This window comes from Adelges cooleyi, unplaced genomic scaffold (assembly GCF_023614345.1).
Source record: "Adelges cooleyi isolate 19-005CV unplaced genomic scaffold, UGA_ACOO_1.1 ACOO_flye_CR_arks_rails_tigmint_CR_PRNA_574, whole genome shotgun sequence".
Lineage (NCBI taxonomy): Eukaryota > Metazoa > Arthropoda > Insecta > Hemiptera > Adelgidae > Adelges > Adelges cooleyi.
The window spans coordinates 13,984,923-14,005,663 of NW_026096268.1; the positions used below are offsets into that span (position 1 = coordinate 13,984,923).

A 20,741-nucleotide genomic window follows, 5' to 3' on the forward strand; every position below is an offset into this window, starting at 1 on the left:
GTAAACAACAAAAAACCGCCTGTTAAAAAAATTATACAAAAAACATATTACTTAAATGTGTATATAAGTATGTACTCGAATTACAATATTCTTGAAGCAATTATGTAAAATACACACAAAATGTTTATTTTTTTAACAAGGTTTATTTTAAAGCATAAACTGTAACGGTTGAATGGCACCGAAATGTTTAAACAACTTTTTTTTTTATTTACGTACGATTTAAAACAAATGAAAATCCATTTAAATTCTACAACATCAGTACAGGACTTCACAATATATGCTTAACATTACAGGATTCAGCAAGTATGTAAATTCTTGTGATTTCAAGAGTAGTTTTTGACGGTATTAACAAGGTCAAGCGAAAACCAAACTAACAGTACAATGTACTCCGTACAAGGACCTATAGAACATCAAGGAAATAATTTCTTCTTCTCAACCATAGTTTTAAAAAAACAAAATAACTAAAAAGGATTTGTGACCAACTTCGTAGCGTCTACTTTTTGCTATTATTAAACGTTTTGCGATTATTAAACTTAAAACATACTATTTTGAAAACAAACGATTCGTACTATTGGTTCGATGGTCTTAATGTATACAAAAACAAATTAAATTAGCACAGAAAAATCGTAGCATCAATATTTTTCATTTAGTCAAATTTAGGATCGACTGTAAGCGGACATTTAAAAAATTTCTTTGATAACGTTTAATAAATGTGTAAGTCTATATTTTTTCTAATTGTCAATATAAAAAACACACATTTTATCACCCACAGCCAAATTTCAATAGAAACTACTGTAAGAAATATTTTAAATTGGTTGTATAAAAATTGCAAATCTTTATAATACATATTATAATCTGTGAATAAGCAACAGAAGTCATAATATATATTATTTTAACAGGGAACTTCCTTGTATTATACGCCTACAACTAAGAACTAGCACATTATAAACACAAAAAACACAAAACCGACAGTTTTTTTTTTTTTTTTAATTAAATTGATGTGATCATTATAGTTATAAGTTACTGGCCATTGCCGCTTAAATAACAATTCAAATAAAATACATAGTTAAACAAATAAAATAAAGGTTTTTTTTTTAATAATTGATTAACTTATTCTAACGACTAACCCAACCTATAAGACACGGGTAATGACTATAGCAGTCGAATCCATTGATAACATGTTTAAAAAAATAATCATCTAATTGAAGCATTCTCGTATAAATGTATGACAAAAATTAACATACCTAATAATATTATGCACTACTCTTTTTGCGCAAAAGAATCAGAAAGTTTACAGTAATATGTGTAAACGGTACATACGCCTACTCACATTGTAACTGCCTAGTAACATGTTTAAGAAACCTGCGCCACGCTGTTTAGGCGCTATAATGATATTGTTATTCGTATAGTACAAAAGAGAAGTACAAGCCAGTGTGGCGCAATAGAGCTACCTACTAATTTGTAATTATTTGATTAGGCATGAAGCCATGAAGAAGATTTGAGAACAAGGTCTGTATTCCCACACTACGATTGAAACTGGTCCTACACAGTCTCTGTACTTCTGTAATGTATTACGTTTCACCTGGTTATTGGATAAACAACGCTAAAAAAAATGTTTGCATGTTAAACAACGTTAACGACTACTTTGGTAGTCACTGCAAATCGTAATTTATTAGAAGCATAATATGTGGAATAAACAAAAACTGTTTATCGTTTAATTAATAAATAACAAAACAATCAAAATATAGCTAGACACTTCAACGCTCTCGTGAGTCAAATAAATTTGATCTTGCACTGTGTAGTATGTACTTATGTTAAAAAAGTTTTACACAAACCATCTTGTTTTAAACATTTTAATACTATGTTTTTATTTTTAATTATTTGTTGGTTTTAAATAACGAAAATAGTTATTTTACCTAAACCAGTTGTTATTAAATCATTTTCTTAAACTCACATAATATGAATCAATATATTTTATAATAGGTAACTTTATTTTAAACTTATTATGTTTATTTACATTTTTAACTAAAAATATTATCATATAGTTCCTAATTTATAAATGATAAACCATTGCAGAATTTGGATTTAAAGATAAAACATGTATACAGAATTACCTAACGTGTTTGCTTTATTTATAATATTAAGCTGCATTCCAACACGACTATTTTTTACTTTTAAAAATTATAATCAAAGATTCTAAAATAAATTTAAATATTTTTTTTTTTAAACTGAATAACATTTTTAACATGCTGAAAACATGACTGTTTCGTGTTTTTCAGTTTTAAACAAAAAAAAGTCTGTGAAAAATGTCGTTTATAACTCTGCCCTGACATTATGATCTTGATTTAAATAAACTTATAATTTTATTAACGCTCTTTTCTTCTAAAAAACAAAATGTATAAAAGTACCTGTTATAGGTGTAATTACAACGAAAACAACAGCTATGACCTAGTTAACAACAATTTTTCCGTGTTCACAAGTCACAAGTGAATAATTTTAAATAATTATTTAGAATAGCTATTATTGCGTCAGCAAAAAATCATGCACGAAATAACTTAATTTAACGTTTTTTTTTACCAAGAAACCTTCATATACACCGATACACGCACACTTATAAAACGATTACAAAACATGTCTTTTCACTCATTGAGATCGGCAGGTAGAAGCTGAGAGCCGCCATAAAAAATACTCACACACTTACCCAAGTATCCTTCATTTTTTTAACGTTTACCAACAATATTTGATTTATCCGACAACCACCACAGGGGTCCAACGGCCGCCACCAGACGCCCATTATTATTAAACTAACGAGCCGACTCGGGGTAAAAAATAAAATAAATCCAAGAAAGAAAGAAAACAATATTCAAGAATAACCGACCCGCTCACACAAATGTACGGTACAAATTAAAAGGCTCATTTTTTTTTCAAAGCTCGGGGTACCGAAAAACCTGTTGTGATTTAATCTGGCCTCCAGGGACAATGGCTTTTATTTCATTATTTCCATCTCATACCTAGTGGTTATTTACCAGTCCGATGCTAATGTTGTTTTGTTGATCAAACGAACACGTTGCCGCCACCCGGCAACGGCGAGAATCGTGACCTAATAATCCTACTTTATTTTTTTCCTGTAGTAGTGATTCGGAAAGCCTCTTTTCAGCTGCGGTTTACTACTTGAAATTACTGATAGCGATTCTGCCTCGTACAACAACCACAAAAACAAAACTAGCGATTCTCAATAAACGATTCCGGAAATGTAAATATAGAAGCATACAATCTGTACTCTGCTATAATTTCACAAATGTATTTCAAACATAAAATATAACGTCTAATACAATCCACTGATTCAGATAAAATGCCTTAGTCCTTCAGGCCGGATTGATTATTATTAAATAGAACTATAAACACACGCACATCACATATCGGCATTAAGTATAACTAGTCAATCTACAGTTAGCATCGTCTAGTGTCAGCGTGGAAAACTTAAATAAAAAATTATTATTAAACATCAGATTAATATACCGAGCCCCAAAAATCCCAAGACTTAGTGCAATATAATAGAGACGTATTTTTCAATTTCTTATCGGCCTTACCCAATCTTTGGGTCGTATTACATTTTGCCCGGGTGTCAGATGGACAGTTAAAAATATAGATATCAATAATCCAACAGATAAACGAAACAGGTACTACCTACTAAAACGTTGGGCTCTGAGATATTTATCATGTCATTCGCTAGAAATATACCTACCCTTGTGTCTGACGCCCCAAGACAAAAAAAACTTACTTGTCCGTGAAGACAATTCAAAATTTCAATTTCACGCCGAGTTTAGTGTAAAATATAAATATGTAAGTACATGTCGGCCGAGAAGACAGATCTACTTAATCTGCGTCGTTTATGTATTCTCCTTATAGTAATTACTATCCACACATCAGATACTAAATTTGTATGCCGACACTAGCATAAACGAAAAAAAAAAGGTAATATGTCCGTCTCCGACCTGTTATTGCCTTGTCCATGTAAGTGGGTGGTTAAGTCCATCACGAAGAAGGTATTAAACCAGCCCAAAGAAAGATGAGTTCGAACCCTCACTCAACACGCATGGAAACTATTATCCGTCATGCGTTTTCATACGTATATATATATATATATTTTTTTTTTTTTTCAAACAACTCGAGTTAACGTTGTTTTAGTGGCAGATAATGACACCAGAGGGATGCCCGTTAATGATAATATTGTGTAATCAGAAACGACCCTGGCCTGTCTCGGAAACGCCTATCTCGCCGTCTTACAGGATAACAAGTCAGACGTAACAACAACACCCCGGCCTCTAATTAAGAATGTACCTGCCATACATTACTGTGGTATTGCGCGTGTGTAAAGGTTTGAAAAAACAATAAAAGGCATAAAAAAGTTGTAAAAAAATAAAAATAAATAATAACATTACCTATTGTTTGTTAATATTTATGTTTCTGTTAGAATTCTTTGCAAGGGAAGAGTGGAAGAAGTTAACACACGGAAAACTATGAAGAAACGAGGGATAAGATCTGGTAAATTATGGACGGATTATGCATGCGTTGTTCGTCGTGTGCTACAATAGCCTCTACATTACCATTTATTATAATATAAAATAACCTATTCTGGATCTTCGTCTGCACATTCATTATAACATTATTTTGTCTCCGAATACGCTTTTTAAGTGATATATTAATATATTATTTTATTTAAACGACACACCCACACACACGCACGCTTTCAGAATCTACTTTTTAATCGGGATAATACATTGAGTTAGGTTAGGACTTTGTGTTATTACTAACGAGCAATAAACAATATAAATTGTCATTATTATCCGCCTCATATATCTATATTATTTTTTTTATTACGTTAATTCCGTAATAAATTACACCGAGGGAACTTATTGAATGCTTACTGATAAATTATGAACGACATAATACTATATAATCATACTTATTTATACTTATTTATACTTCATATAATCACCGAAAACACATCTCAAATTAACAAAAATGTTTTTATTTACCTCATAAAAAAAAAAAATTATTTTACTGATTGTATCAAACAATCTTTAAACGTAATCAATTGTTGTAAAAACTATGTAGAGCGTATTTTAAGACGATTGTAAACATCTTTTATCGTCTCATAAACTTGAGAAAATTAACACAGGCTTGATAATATTTCGGTGCAATATATTGCTACCTCCATGTCGATACGTTATATTAAAACCATATCTAATTGAATCAAAATTTACCTATTACCACGTATAAACGCCATTCGTTTTGTGGTCCACGAAAAAAAAAGTGGAAATACTTGGGCGAAATGTTATAATATTAAAAAATTAACGAGTTTATTGGAGGCAACAATTACATAGACGTCATTTTTTCCAAATAAAACGGTTATTTTACCGTTCAGGAAATTGCCACACTTTTTTTCACTAGGTCGTTGAGCAAGGGCCGGTTTAGACCGCCACCTTATCATTAGGTACTTACAGCCTCGGGCTCTCAAACAAGATGAAAATTATTTCCAACTTAAACGTAATAACATGTCGACGGCAAATCGTTAAACATAAATAACAAACATGAAAAATAGTAAAATGGGTTAGCGAAAATACTGTAGAAGTAAAATGCATTCGAAAACATATTTCAATGATAAAGGATTTCTGTTTTTCAATAAATATTTTATCTAAACGAGTCGTAAAAATTTTTATAATTTTAGATTTATAAAATCTAGAAACGACAGACAGCCAACAGTAATATATGTTTTTTATGTGTAGAAAATTATATTTAGCGAAGATAATTTTCTATATCTTGCGATTCGGAAGTATAAATTTGTGTTATAGTTTTAATTATTGTAGATACTCATCTACATTATAAATCTTCAGTCGTTTACCGAGCAATTTAAGATTTAGAAATGTAACAGAAAAATTATTTTACACGAATTGCGATCAATTTTTCCAAATTTACCGACGTTAAAATGTCTACCTAGTAGTAGACTGTTGAATAAATTTGATTTTAATAAAAATTAGTACCTAAATTACTGTAAACCAAAAAAACTCGTAGTGTGCTTGATTGACTTTATAATATTATAGTAGTAAAACTTTTGTTGTACCTACCTGTTTTTGGTGAAAATTTAGGTGCAAATTTTATCGCGGTTTCCCGGCCGACTGGAAATCAATATTTGGGCGTTATAAGGCGGACGGACAGACAAAACGAACACTACCAATTTTGTTCGTTATTGGACGATATATGTAATTCAGGACGTGCTGCTCAGGGAACGACGTACAAATACACTACACGCTGGTCGCGAGACGCGAATTCGGATTAAATTTAAAACCGTTTGATAATAAAATAAAAAAATTAAATTATCTACAATCACCGAAACGATGATTATAACAATATGTGTTTACTTCGAGATTTGAGCACGAAACGTTACCGATCGGTCTAACACGCAACGCATGTATGAGGCGATACCAACACGCGAAATAAAACGCCGAACCGTTCCAGCAGCAACAGTTGCGCAGTGGTGCCACGTGCGGCGGCAAAAATTATACGATGTAGGTCAGTCGGTGCTACGATAATGTACAAAGTACAATTAATTTATTATAAACATTAAACACGATAGGTAAATGTATATATAAAAAGTGAGAAGCCCAAATTATTTTCAACACAATTTAGTGCAGCCAGTGTGCGATTTCCTTGAACCGAATTTCTCAAAATGATTATACTATGCAACTGCACTGCATATAATATTAAGGAGCCTTAAGACAGCAGCTAGTGCAACCCGCTATTCTGTTTTTTGTTTCTAAACTTTATGTTGATATTTTTTTAAAAACTGTTAAGTAACCCAGAGATTTATCATTTTCTTTAAAAATATAGATTTTAAGTATATAGTTTTAGTAATTTTTTCTCGACATTTTTCAAATCAACTTGTTTTGCGGTCAGCGGACTCTACGATTTGGCAAATACGAATAGATTATATTTTAAACAATTATTATACATTAGCTGTGTATTTTTGTGTCAAAAATTTATTTTGACCGTTATTTTTTACGAATTTGTATAATAACCCATTTATTTGTTGCCACTAATTATGTAATAAAATAAAAAGTTAGAGTGAGTACAGATAATAAAAAAATCTCATGCGACATGAGACGGCATGAGTTTTTCTCTTATAATCATTTTTTACCACCAAAATAAGGGTTACTAGTAAAAAAAATTGTATACGTTAAAATACTCTAAAGCTATTACCAATTAGTTGACGTGATCGAAATTTAATAAAAACAATTTTCCTGTCAAATATTGTATGTATTTTGTTTCTTAATAAATAGCCATGACCAGATTACAGGCCTCAAATTGTTGCAATTAATTTCAATAAATCCCGTGGACACTTCTTAAACATTTATTTACTCATATACTAACTATACTTAAACACATCAAAATGTTAACGAGGATAAAACTATGGCGCGGTACCCACAAATATCTAAACTAACCTAACTTAAGTTTTAACCATTAACTTCACGGATAATTATTTATTAATATATTTTCATAGGCCATAGCAAGTAAATACTAAATAGTAAATACTTACAACTTAATTTTTTAAGACTTATCTCTTTATGTTATTTATCACTTATCAATGATAATAAAACACGATATACTTTATCATATTGTTATCATACTATGTTTCATGATAATAACTGATAAATTACTAGTTATCATTTAATGTTGACAACAATGAAAAAAAAATTTAAGATTTTTTTTTACTAAATATGTACCTACTAGTAGGTTGTTTCCTATATTATTTACATTTGTTTATTTTAAATTAAATCATGGTTAGATTAAAATATTTTGTTTGTGAATCTCAATTCCGTCTGAATTATATAATTCGTACATGTCAATTATTATGGAAGTTAAGTATGTGTTAAATTGTTAAACGTGAAATTCCAATCACAAATTATTGTAACATATGATGGTAAGGATATATATTTTTCACAAACATAAATATAATAAACATTGTTGATTTTAATATTATAATTATTTTTTAGTCTGGAAATAGCGAGGAAATATTTCATCGTACAGGTTCTTTTCGCCGCGTTATAGCTCCGGGAAACGACACAACTAGCGTTAGTGGTATTGCTGTGAAATCGGCTAGTAAAAATAACTCTTACTTAAATCCAAACTATGTACCATTTTTCCTAGAATATACCCTCATGTCTGAATTGTAAGTATTATTGTTGCAATAAATTGTTGCACACATAAATTATTAAGGAATTTTCTTTTTTAGTAATATATTAAGCAAAAAAACAATACCTGGAGTTTACGTTATGCCTGCAGCTAAAACTCCATTTAGTAAGAACTCATCAATTTTTTTTTCAAATACATTTTGTTCAACTATTATGTGTACTTTTTTAGTTTGGTTTGGAGTGATTTTTCCAAGATGTGGGCTGTACAAAAATGGAGTTTTTCGTTTTCGCATACACATAGATAGTACTTGGCCAGATTGTGATTGTCCTAAAGTGATCATCGAAACACCAGTTTTCCATCCACTCGTAGATCCTACGTCTGGAGAAATGAATGTCAGACAACATTTTCCAGAATGGAAAAAAGGAGTTAGTCGTATTTGGCACGTGGTCGACCACGTACAAAAATCTTTTTATGATATACCCCGTACCAAAAATCCAGTTAATTTAGAAGCTGCAGATTTGTAATTGAGATTTTTCTTAAAATTTACTTCACTTTCAGTATGAATTACTATTTCTTAGTTTCTTTTATTATTATTTTTTAGATTAAAATCAGATAATGAAAATTTCATGAAAAAGTGTCAAGAATGTGTCGAGCGAAGTAGAACAGATGTTTATAAACAACCAGATCATCCAGAAAGTAACGATCCACACTATATTTTGTTCGAACCGTACATAGAAGAAATGCATGGACCATCTAAACGATCATGGTTTCTACAAAAAGTTAGCAAACTTTACACCACTTTTGAACATTTTACACTTTGGTGTGATTACGTTTCCCCACATTCCTTTATAATTAAATGACCAATGGATAAAGCCTGGAGACAACAAACAATCTACCCTGTCCAAAAATTTTGAAAAAAAAATTAGAAATAATTAATTATTGACTAGTTTAGGGGGTCAAAATGTGAAGACAATACTTTTTGTATACCAATTATAATATTTTATTGTTTTTAAAATTGTTTTAATTTTAATAGTTTTTCTAATTAAAGCCAGGAAGTGATTTCTAATAGAGTCAATCTTTGGTCATAGAAAATTAATGGAATACATAAAATTGACTAGTCATTAATTCAGATTTAAATAGCATATTAAAAGCAACTAGGTAAGACATTCAATACTTCTTCTTGATCTCGCATCATCTTGGTTATTAATATTATATCGTTATTTAATTATATTATAGATTTACATTGGTAACTTTTTTTTATTTTAAAAGTTCATATAGACTAGTAGTTGTAATGTTTAAAAGTAATCATATATTTTTTTAAATTAACAAATTACAATTATTCAATTTGAGTTATTTCTAGCTTGATTAAACAATAATACTATAACAAAAATGTATTACCCGTACTGAGTTAAATAAAAAGATATTAACCACAGTGGTATAGTTGGTTCTAATTTTCATATTAAATAATTTTTATAAATGTCTTTAAAATAATATTGAAATTTCATATTTTTCAGTTATTACAAAACAATATGATGTGCATTAACTGAAAAATGTGTGATTCATTCAGTAATAAATTATTTAAATTTCAGGAAAATGAAAACAAGAACCCACCATTGTCTTGGGTTCAACCTGGATCACTTGAACCGTTTTCGAGGCCGAATGCATGAAGTAACAATTTTCTACACCCTGCGATTAATACAAAAATGACTTGTTAGAATCTTAATGTAATATGTAATCTCATGTTATTGTATTTTATAAATAGATTATACTTTATTAAGTATATAAAAGGTGTCTCCTAACATAAAACTGATATTTGTGGTATTAACTAATGACTCCCAACTCCCAAGACCGAAACAAATCAAAATTCAAATATTTCTCCATGGTTAGTATGTTGTTTTGATGATTTTCATGTTTGATAAATGTGCGATATGCCTTGTTTAAATAAGTCTATTGAAATTAGTTGTTTTATGTTGAGAGACACCTTGTAAATTTTAATATACTTAAAATCAGGGTTGGATTAGATTTTAAAATTGACTCGACTAGCAACAAACGTAGCAGTCTACAAGCTACCACACAAATGATTTTAGTACAAAATAGTTATCCCTCCCAAAAACAATTTTTCAAAAATGTGCAATAATTATTTAGTGCCTTAATCGTTAAACTAAACCTTAGTGAATCTCGATTTGTTCTCTTTGTATAAATGTTTAAAAAATGAAATGTTGACTATTAATATTTATATTATATTTTTTGTACTAGGTATATTAACTAGTAATAAACTGTAACTAAAGTGATATTTTAAATACTAATATGTACGCGTTAAATAATAATTCTATTGATGATTCGTTTATACCTTAATATCTAATGAATAATTGTAATTTAAACTAAACACCGAAATATTTTACATGAACTTAATTTTGTCTTATTGGATCTAAATACATTTTCTTTGACCACAATTTTATAATTTTTAGAAAACTTTTATTTGTTTATTTTATTTCCTAAATTTTATATAAATTACATTTACTGTAGTACAGAGTTCATCATTTACTACCTAATCCTTAACAAAAAGTATGCAAGAACTGATTGCACACAAATGCTTGCGAACTAACTTTAAAAAATGTAATATTTTTAAAATATTTGTTATAAATATATTTTTTTGGCTAGAAATGCATTGTCTAACAAACATTTGTTACAAAATATGGTTTTAATAATTAAACAAATATTTAAATATACTATCAAAACCTATCTAAAATTTGTGATGAAAAGGTTATATTTAATCTAGAAAAAACTTAAGAAACACTTGTGGTATTTATATATATTTTTTTAACTTTCGACCTTATAAAATATCTTTGGTCAATGATTTGTAATCTATAAAATAGTTGTATGAACATTTTTAAAACATTGTTTTTAAAAATATTATTGACAAAAAGAAAAAAAATATGGTTTTCTAATTTATTAAATTACTTTTAGTTATTCAATTTTTTTTTTAAAGGTTATCTTTTAATGACTATAAATCTTTATTTAAATTAAATTAATAATAAGTGTTTGCATTTCGAAAATGTACTTGGAAAATGCATGTACATAATATGACACATGTTATGTCATTAGTTCAGGGATTTGTAGAGAAAATATTTAGTCAACCCCTAGAAATGCAGTAAATCCTGATGCTATAGCAATGGGTGCAGTTTTATGATTTAAAACATTTAATACTACGTCCACAAGTCATTATTTTTCAACATTCCTCTTTGACAAAAAAAGTTGAACTAATGAAAAAGAGTTAAACATGAAAAAGGCTGTTTACCATGCACAGCAAGACAAATTTGAAAAAATCTTTCTCGATATTATACATTTTTCAGGACTGGTTTCTTATACAATTGAGTGAATGCAAACATTTTACTAAAAAAAAGAGGATTTTTATAGATAAATGAATTGATCACAAAGGAGTAAGAAAAACATTTCATAGGTCTAGACAAATAAAGATATTTTTACAGACTATTTAAATAGAGTAAGAATAAAGAAAAAAAAGTTATAAGTCGACATGAACTCGCTTTCCGAAAAAAATGTAAATACCCAAAATCTCTTGAATGTTATTTTACCGATATGCAATCACGAAGGTAATATTATAGTATTATGGTAAGAAAAACCCGGTCGAAAACTCGATAAAAAAAAATTGGCCTTATTGTCGAATACAGAATAAGATAATATTTATCAGCAATGCCTTAACTACATACAGCCTACAGAGTGATCATTTTATCGTGAACCACTAAATATCTACAATGTGATCTCAATTTTTCACAATTTTTTTTTAGTTTTACCCCCCTTCCAACTTAGTATTTTTAATGTTGCACATGATAACTCATAATTGCTTTTCAGATGTCCCGAAAAAAAAAATACCAAGGGTCCAAAAAAATATCAGATTTTAATTGCAAACTAGGTTTAAAAAAAAAATTCCAAAACTTAATATGTTTTCCCGAATCGGGCAATCATTTTACACTTAGCTCTGCATCGAAGCTAAATGTTTTTTTAATGGTATAGTGCACACAATTCATAAAAGCAAGTTATTAGAAAAATTTTTTTTTAGTGCGTCATAATGAATATAAATAAATAATACATATTTTGACATTGTACTTTTGTGTTTGAACCGTTAGGAATTAAGATAAAAATATGTTTGCGTGAAAATGTTCAATAATGGCTAGATTAGGTAACGACCTCGTTTACTCGATTGTGGATCATTTTTAGCCACCGACTATAGCTGCTTTTGTTGGCAATATAACAACAATATTATGGGCACCTACTATTTTTGTCAAATTAAATGTCGGTATTGAGAAAAAAAATTAGGACAATCGACCGATCGGCAACGCACAGCTAGTGGTACCTGTTTTTGATATGTTTGCGATGTGCATGACATTAAAATTGTCCGTTTTATTTATAGCCTCAACATTTGAGTTTTTATTACAGTTTTAGTTTTTATCAAGTCTAAACTCATTTGGCTAATGTCAAACGCCGAATTTATTTAGAATAGTTTTAAATTTTTGGTTTAAAAAATTACTCTTACATTTTAGTATAATAATATACTTAACATTTTATAGTTTTAAAAAAAATAATTGTTCTTTTTTATACTTCTAAATTCTAATGTTGCTGTTAATAAGAGAACATTGAAGTTTAAATATATGTTTTATACTTTTTGGCAAGTAAAACCTTTTTGAGATATAATAAATACAAGCATTTAAATTCTGATTTATGACTAATAAAAAAAAATAATTCGTTCGAGGAAAGTCGCTAAGTTAGTGCAAAAAACCGAACATTGATTACTAAATAGATGCCATTATATTATTCACAAAAACAAATAATATGTCTTCAACCTCAATGATAGCTTTATGAGTTAATGTCTATTATAAATTTTATATTTATGATTTCTTTATACATCATGTTTTATTGCGAACATGGTTAGAAATTGATTTTTAGCCGACAATCGCCTTAATACTAGTAAATTATTTTATAATATCAGCTCTATATTATTATAAATTAACCCAGTTATTATATACATCCTTAATAGCGTCATAAAAATCATTTGAAAATATCAGATATAAATTATCATACCAAATTAATAACGAGTTTAAAATTTGATTGCATACATATTACACAATTAAGGAACCCGCAACAATATTAAGTACCGGAAATAAAATGAAATAAATAGAACATTTCGTTTTTAATCAAATATTATTAGTAAATAAATTTAATACCTTTCTAAATTAAAATGACACATCAATTTAACAGGAGTGGGAATTATTTTTTTTATTTCTATTTTTTATTTCGAGCTCATCTGCTTATGCCATCTCCTCCGTATTCTAAACTTTAAAACACTAATAAGTGAGAACTCTTAATATAAATTATAATTATTTAAAACTAATATCGACCCGTCAAAATGGTCTGTCAATTTAAATAAAAAAATTAATACATTTTATGTATGCTACCGTTTATGTTTCAAAAGTTTTTTAGCAAAATATTATTTCAGAAAAGTTATAGTAATAATGAAAAGTAACATTTACAACAATTTTTTTTTCGAACTACAAAATCGCAATTCTTTATTCGAGAAAATTTTTAAATCTCGTTGATAACCTACAGTGATGTTGACGTTTGTCAAAAAAGAATAACGTTTTCTTTCCCGTTTCCATAAAATAAAAGATTCTAGTTCTAACCATTTGTTCACATTGCAAAAAAAATCGTACTTAATTAAGTTTAAAATTATAATACTTATTATCACGATTTAAAACATAACAACATAGTAATAACATATTTTAGGCAAATCGTATTTTTTGCTAGTTTTATTACAAAATTAGCGTAAAATAAAAACATAATTTTAACAAAAAATTAAAATCAGCTAACTTAATTAAAACAGACAATTAATTTTGCATATTTTGTCAAAAACAAATGTTTTACCAATATTTGATTTGATATTATACTTCAAAAATTAAGACCAGAAAATCGCATCACGTTTATTCCAAATGAAAAAAGCACTTTTGGGAAAAATCGCTTTGGTCGTATACTAGGTATAGACAATTATTTTGTCACAACATTTTTCATTTGTCATGAAATACAAATTGATAAATTATTTGAAACATAAATTCTTAATTCAATATAATTTTAGTAAATTAATAAAATATACATTTTTCGTTCCTATTCAAACTCAAATTAAAAAAATAAATAAATAAACTAAAAAAAAAAGGTACTTATATTAACTAGTTTTCAATACTGCACACTTTATAATCTAAATTTCAGCCTACATTTTTTTTCGGACTTGATAACGTTTTCATTAGAGTAACGTCGGTATAGCGTTAATATAGTTCCAGAAGCATTACTTGACTTTAGAACGGGTTTAATTGATTTTTCTTTTTTTACAAATTTAAAATCAATTACCGCTAACTATTCTAGCCGTTTTAATCAACAATGGTTGTAGTTAAAGCGGCTAATGTAAATTTTGGCATGAAAACTTTTTTAATCCCAGATTTTTTTTCACTCGAGTGTTGTTTTTATGCAATTTTTTTTTCTACGATATTTTATTTAGAAATCTGTTCATCAACGTCGGTTTTTTTTTTTCAAGAACTAAACAGAATACCATCTGTCGTTGTTTGTGTAAATCTGGACTTCGAATGTCCCACCATTTTTTTGTGAAAATGTGGCTTTGCCGTGATAATATTATGAGACCTTTTGCACAACAAACTCGACGGTATCGCGGCGGCGGCGGCGGGCCCGCTCTGAAGTCTTGTACAAGTACACACACAGCGCCTACAATCACTGCACCGCCGCGCCAACAGGGCTCCAATCTATTTCGAGCGTAACCCCGCGCAAGAGCTCTGTATTTCTGGCCGTCCGTCCTACCCGTTTTTACTAGCTGACAATTTAAAAATACACCGTCCAAAACGCCAAAATCCGATTGTACCCGACTAGATAACAAAAGGCCACTAAATATTAATATACGCGCGCCGCCGGCATTAAATAATTTATGGATTTTTTGGCCAAAAACCCGCGTATTGCTCGGCCCCAAGGTAACGCCGTTGCTGGCGTCGGCGGCCGCGGAGACACCGCTGTCATGTCTTCCCCGTGTAGAAAATCAAACGGCAAATTTCACACATATTGTATTAATATTATAGTACAGTATATAAATACCCCAAATCCCGATGAATCATTATTATACGGTAACCTCAAATCGCACAATCGTGTAACAGCCATAGATTACAGTATAGAACATACAGTGTATTATTTAATCTATGTAAAATCAGTTAGGCGCACCATAATATGAAATTATTATTGTTTATATTATATTATTATTGTTTGGCGTTTATGCATGTACCTACGCGAATTTCTTTTCGCTCATAACCGTCTAATTATGTTCTAATCAAAGCTGCACACCGGCCCGGTATAACATAGGGCCGGCCGGGGGGAAGCAAGTCCCCTGTATTTGTAATATTTTTTGTTCGAATAAAAAAATATTATTATTAATACCATTAAAACAAATTATTCGTAGTCAAAGTAAACTATGTAAAATTTGCCCGGACCGCGTTCCAAAACGCTGGTTGTAATATTCAAAATCTAAACTAAGTATTTATTCGTTTGTTAACTATTTTGTATATTAAAATTAAGCAGTAATATACATTGGCAATTGTATCGTTTTATTCAACAAAAGATCATTCTATTATTATTTTTGGCTTCGATACGGAGCCCAGGAGGCATTGGATTTGGTTGTACAATTATGTGTGTTTTATTTTATCTTGACACTTGACTCTGGACCAACGATAACTTTTTGATCGTCAAACCGATTTCTTCATGTAGCAATAGTGTTCATAGATCAAATATCGAACACGACATATACTTCATAAAGCCAAACGTTAAAAATGTTCCCCACTTCTCCTCCTAAATCGAAAATTACCCTAAGGATGAACCGACGTATTACGACAAGCTATAACGTTTAAAAAAAGAATATCTAAATGGTATTAAATTTATATGGCATATTCTTTGATATAGCTCTACCGACAAATCATAGTCCAAAACCAAAAAAATATCACCAAGCTTTTCCCTTGGAAGAGGTTGAAACGTTTTAAAGACTTAATATACATTTTGTTTCTATAGTGCCTAGAAAAAGCTCAATTCTCGACTGCTTACCTACTTTCAAAAGCTAAACGTTTTTTCTTGTCATTTATGTATATTAACCTCACGTTGTAAAATTAAAGTTTGAGTAGATTTTTAAAGTGTCGTTGAGACCTTGCTATTATAGGTTTAAAACTAGCCAAATTTTAAACTATTCTATTTTATTTGTAGTAGTGGTAAAGTTCAACATTTTTCTGACTCGACAAATTTGGGACAAATATTTTCCTTATGTTAAATTCTAGAACTAAAAAGTACCCATTACACACTACTTCCTAATACTTGTAACAGGGGTTTCAAGCAGCCCTTTGACTATATTAGATAGCCGCCAATATCAAAATGTAAAATTTAGATATTAAATATTTCTATTTTATGTAAAAATCATTGTCAGACGTGTTTTTTTTTTTTTGTAAATGTCCGATTAATTAGTTTTACTTGAAGTATTTATATAAGGTGTTGTATACATCGAGTAACACTCATGTTGGTCACTCGATAACTAATCCCGTTCTTGGATCCATAGATCTATGACCCAAGATCGAGTAGCGGTCCGCGATTTGCGGGGGTAGTAAGCCGGGGTGCAAAATATTAAACAATTAAGGGCGTAAGATTTGAAAAATGATTTTAATTTAAAATTTTCATTTTGAAACTATCACTTGGCCCGGCCCTGCTAAGATCTCGACAATAATGATAGGTGGGCAGTACACATGTATTCAGTTGTGATTACAGGATTAATCGTTGACCTCGGTCAAAGAAAATGAACTACGATCACTTGTCGGCCGCCGGAGTAGCACACACAAAAATAGACTCTTTACACGTCTTACTAGGTGCTGAGCAAACGGGAGACGACGTTGTTCCGGGCGCCTACGCATTTGACCTTCCCGCAAAATTTGACATAAGGACTTTATGCCGCAAGGTCAGCCCTGGCACCGTAAATTATGCTCAGACGTACGAACGCCGTCTCCGAAGGGTGTCTATAAATATAAACAATGGAGTTATTTTGTGTTTCAATGGGTTATTTTGAATACGAGCAAAAATAAATTAAAAATGCGGAGGTCCTTAGAAAGTTCGTCAAAACGAAAAAACCAACGTCTTTTTGCCTTTAATGACAAATGTATTGAGCATGCGTGAAGACATTTATAATCTTTCGAATTACTATTATTATTATAAATAAAGAGATAGTTTAGAGAAAATAGGATAAAACAATATATCGTGTAGTAGAACAAAATATAACCATGATTTTAAAACACTAGAGGCTACTGAAATACACGCTATATCTGCGAGAATTAATTTAATTAGAAAGTGAAGTATGTATACCGCGTTGGTTTGCTCGAGTTGAACACAACAAAAGAAAATTAGTCGCGTCACATTTAATAGGGGGCTTCAAACGCATAAAGAAAAATTATTCGGCGACAATATCGTACAAGAAACCAGTAAAACATTACTGGAATATCTTAATATTACATTCCACCCTACCTTCCGTCCTAAATGTTAAGCTTAAAAAATAATTATTGAAAACTGGTCATTGTCCAGTCAAAAATTTAGTTACTTAACTATTCTTAATTTAAAAAGTTAATAACATTTGTAAAACTTTATAATTTACCAAAAAAGACTAAGTCGTAAATACAATAAAATAACATTAATTAAAATGTCTAAGAAAGAAAAACTACAACATAGTAGTACGTTAAATAAATTACCATGTATACAAGTTTTAAAATCAAGTATTGTAAGATTTTAACGGGGTGCCATTTCGGTTAAGTGACAAACAAACTTTACTCACTAGTCACTACTAGTAAATGTTACAAGCAATCTAAATATTTTGTTTTCTTTTATTTTGCAGATTCGGGATTCTAAAACGAGATAACCAAAATTACATTAAAAATATTTTGTAATAACGCTATTAAAAGGCCGTTAAATGTTCAATAATAATTGTACTGTGAACTATTCGGTAGGCGGTCAGCGTTAATTGGAATGATTAATTATAAATAACAATTATTTTAAACGGTTAGGCAACGTTCGTAAACGTGCGAATCCGAGTTATAATATAGTGTACATATTGATCAAAAGAAAAATCGTCACAATTGCCATTTTTTTTTTGTTTAATGTTTTGACGTGCTCTAGTTAATAAGTTCCCTGAAACTGTTTAACCCAATTTGTTATGAGCAGCTGAGTGGACGCCTTGTGAGATTCGTGGAAGGAGTGAGGCTGCAGGTGCGGCAGCGGTGGCAGAGACGTTCCGGAGACTTTGGCATTAGTCGCGTACGCTTCGTCTATGGAGCCGTGGAACATTATATAAATAGCCGTTGGCCAATGGTGTTCAAATTTAGAAAACCGTATTCTAAAGACCTTAGTCGATCCGACGGTATTAGTCGGTAACACACCTGTCATGCGGTTTACAAACTAAAAAAAAACACGTACGACGAGTAGGTAAATGAATCGCACGTACCTACCTAATCATATCCAAGTGAACAAAAAACGCGCTTATAAACAATATAGCTTTGCCGAAGTGGTCGATTTTGCTTGTACACGTTAGTGTATTGTTATTTGCATGGGCGTGGTTTAGGCTTACTAGCAAACCTCCCTCCTCCCCCTCCCCTCTAAAAAAAAAAGGTCTTGACCAAATCCAGAAACCACAATGTCGGTAACGCTCGATCAGTGTGTGTTATGAGTAAAAGACAAAATATTGACAAACAATAGCGGGCAGACGTCCCCATATTGTAAAAGTGAAAGAAACCGGAAGGTGGCTGTGTTAAGGGTCCTGCTAGGGAAAAAAACACAGGTCTGATTCGAACAGTAGTAAAACTTACTTCAACATAGCCTCGACCAGATCTGACCCATCTATAAAGAATATGTTAAGATTCTAAGGTGTCAACAGACCAGCGTTAGAAATAAGGTTACTTTGGAAGAAACTCGTTCAATTCTTGTTTTATAAACAAAAAATGGAACTTATTCCTCTCTTCACCGTTCCTTTGAGTTAGATGGGAAAAATTCAGTTTTTTAATTAGTAACTTGATTACTAAACATGCTGCTTTTACACGGAGTCATATTATGAATTCCTACTTACTCCCTATTAACATTCCGCATCATTACTCTATAGTCTTTGTTCTCGGATTGAGGAGTAATCATTTTTATTTTTTTAATTATTATTTTAACTTCATTTAAATTTAAACTTTTAAAAATTCTAGCGGTGCGGTGCTTAAATTATAAAAGAAAACTGTACCTACTCCAAGCAGAATGGTTTTAGGTAAACCAAAGGTCGTTTTGTATTTGGCGCTCGAATTTGCCATATGTAGCATCTTATTAATTTAAGCTTTAACAAAATATTTTAAACTGCTTTTGGAAATAAGAGTAAAAATACCAAGGCCTGAGACGGTTTATGGTCATGACTAAATTTATATACTATTTATCATCCAGTAACATTTAAAAAAGTCACATCAAGCGGAATTATAATTTTAAAAAAAAATGTAATTTCCCCATTATCTCTCATAAAAAATGTAAACATTACAAATAAAAAATAGGTACAACAGTATCAGAACAAATGGTATATACTGAATAACTAATTTTAAAAAAAGTGTGTCAACCGAAACTTAAGCTTATTTGTAGCCTTCAAATACGTGTACAAATTATAAATTGTAGGTACTTAGTAGGTTCTTGTAAACAAACACATCATTAAAATAAAACATTTGTGTATATTGTATAAAATATAACTTAGTCCCCTCCCTTTATATTGTCTACAGTCTACTACCTATAGATACACGTTTGAAGTGTTACGACGTGTTGATGTACACTAGTAAAGTTAAGTAATATGAATATTATTATGTTGTATTATACAGTATAATAATATTCATATTACTTAACTTTACTAGGGAGAGGGGGATATTCTAAGTGACCTGTGCTTCAATGGAGATTCCCCGTTGACACTAACATCGAATAGGTACCATCCTTGAACCAATAAATGAAAATTTAAAACATTTTAGTTAGAAAGTTTAAAAAAAAATATATTTTCCAAGCTTGATACTATAAGAATGGACTGGCTTTTTGTTCGAAAGTATTGGATAACTTACCGAGTTTACCGAAAAAATTAACTGTTTAAAAAAATCAATTTGGTAAATGGTACTTGATAAAATGTAGTGTAAATATATTCAACAGTTAACCCTGTTCGTACCTATTATAAACAATAATTAGCAATATAATAATATATAAAATATGTACATTTATATTATAATATTGAAAAACCGGTTGGGCGATGTCGTCTCTACGCCGATTACATTATTATAATTTATAACGTATAGCAACCAGCAGCTGTTATTAATTATTATGAAACTACTTAGGTTATTAGGTACCAAATAAACTGTTGAAAAAAAATTCCACGATTTCTTAAATCGTTACGTTTTTAAGTCCAAAAGTCAACT

At 30.0% G+C, this 20,741-nt stretch overlaps 2 protein-coding genes across 3 annotated transcripts in view; one reads left to right on the forward strand and one right to left on the reverse strand.

Annotated features, from left to right (window-relative positions):
• LOC126842661 (MICAL-like protein 2) overlaps window positions 1–6,473 on the reverse strand; it is a 38,890-nt gene extending 32,417 nt beyond the window's left edge. For both annotated transcript variants that reach the window (XR_007686371.1, XM_050579721.1), the window contains exon 1: window positions 6,129–6,473. The gene's annotated coding sequence lies outside the window, so the exon portion shown is untranslated. The remainder of the gene's footprint in view (window positions 1–6,128) is intronic.
• Window positions 6,474–7,753: 1,280 nt separating this feature from the next.
• LOC126842980 (AKT-interacting protein-like) lies at window positions 7,754–10,410 on the forward strand. Its single transcript, XM_050580248.1, has 6 exons — window positions 7,754–7,981; window positions 8,055–8,230; window positions 8,294–8,358; window positions 8,422–8,713; window positions 8,795–8,972; window positions 9,783–10,410. Exons 1-6 carry the CDS (start codon window positions 7,976–7,978, stop codon window positions 9,858–9,860), a joined length of 795 nt encoding a protein of 264 aa, XP_050436205.1. The 5' UTR covers window positions 7,754–7,975; the 3' UTR covers window positions 9,861–10,410.
• Window positions 10,411–20,741: the final 10,331 nt, after the last annotated feature.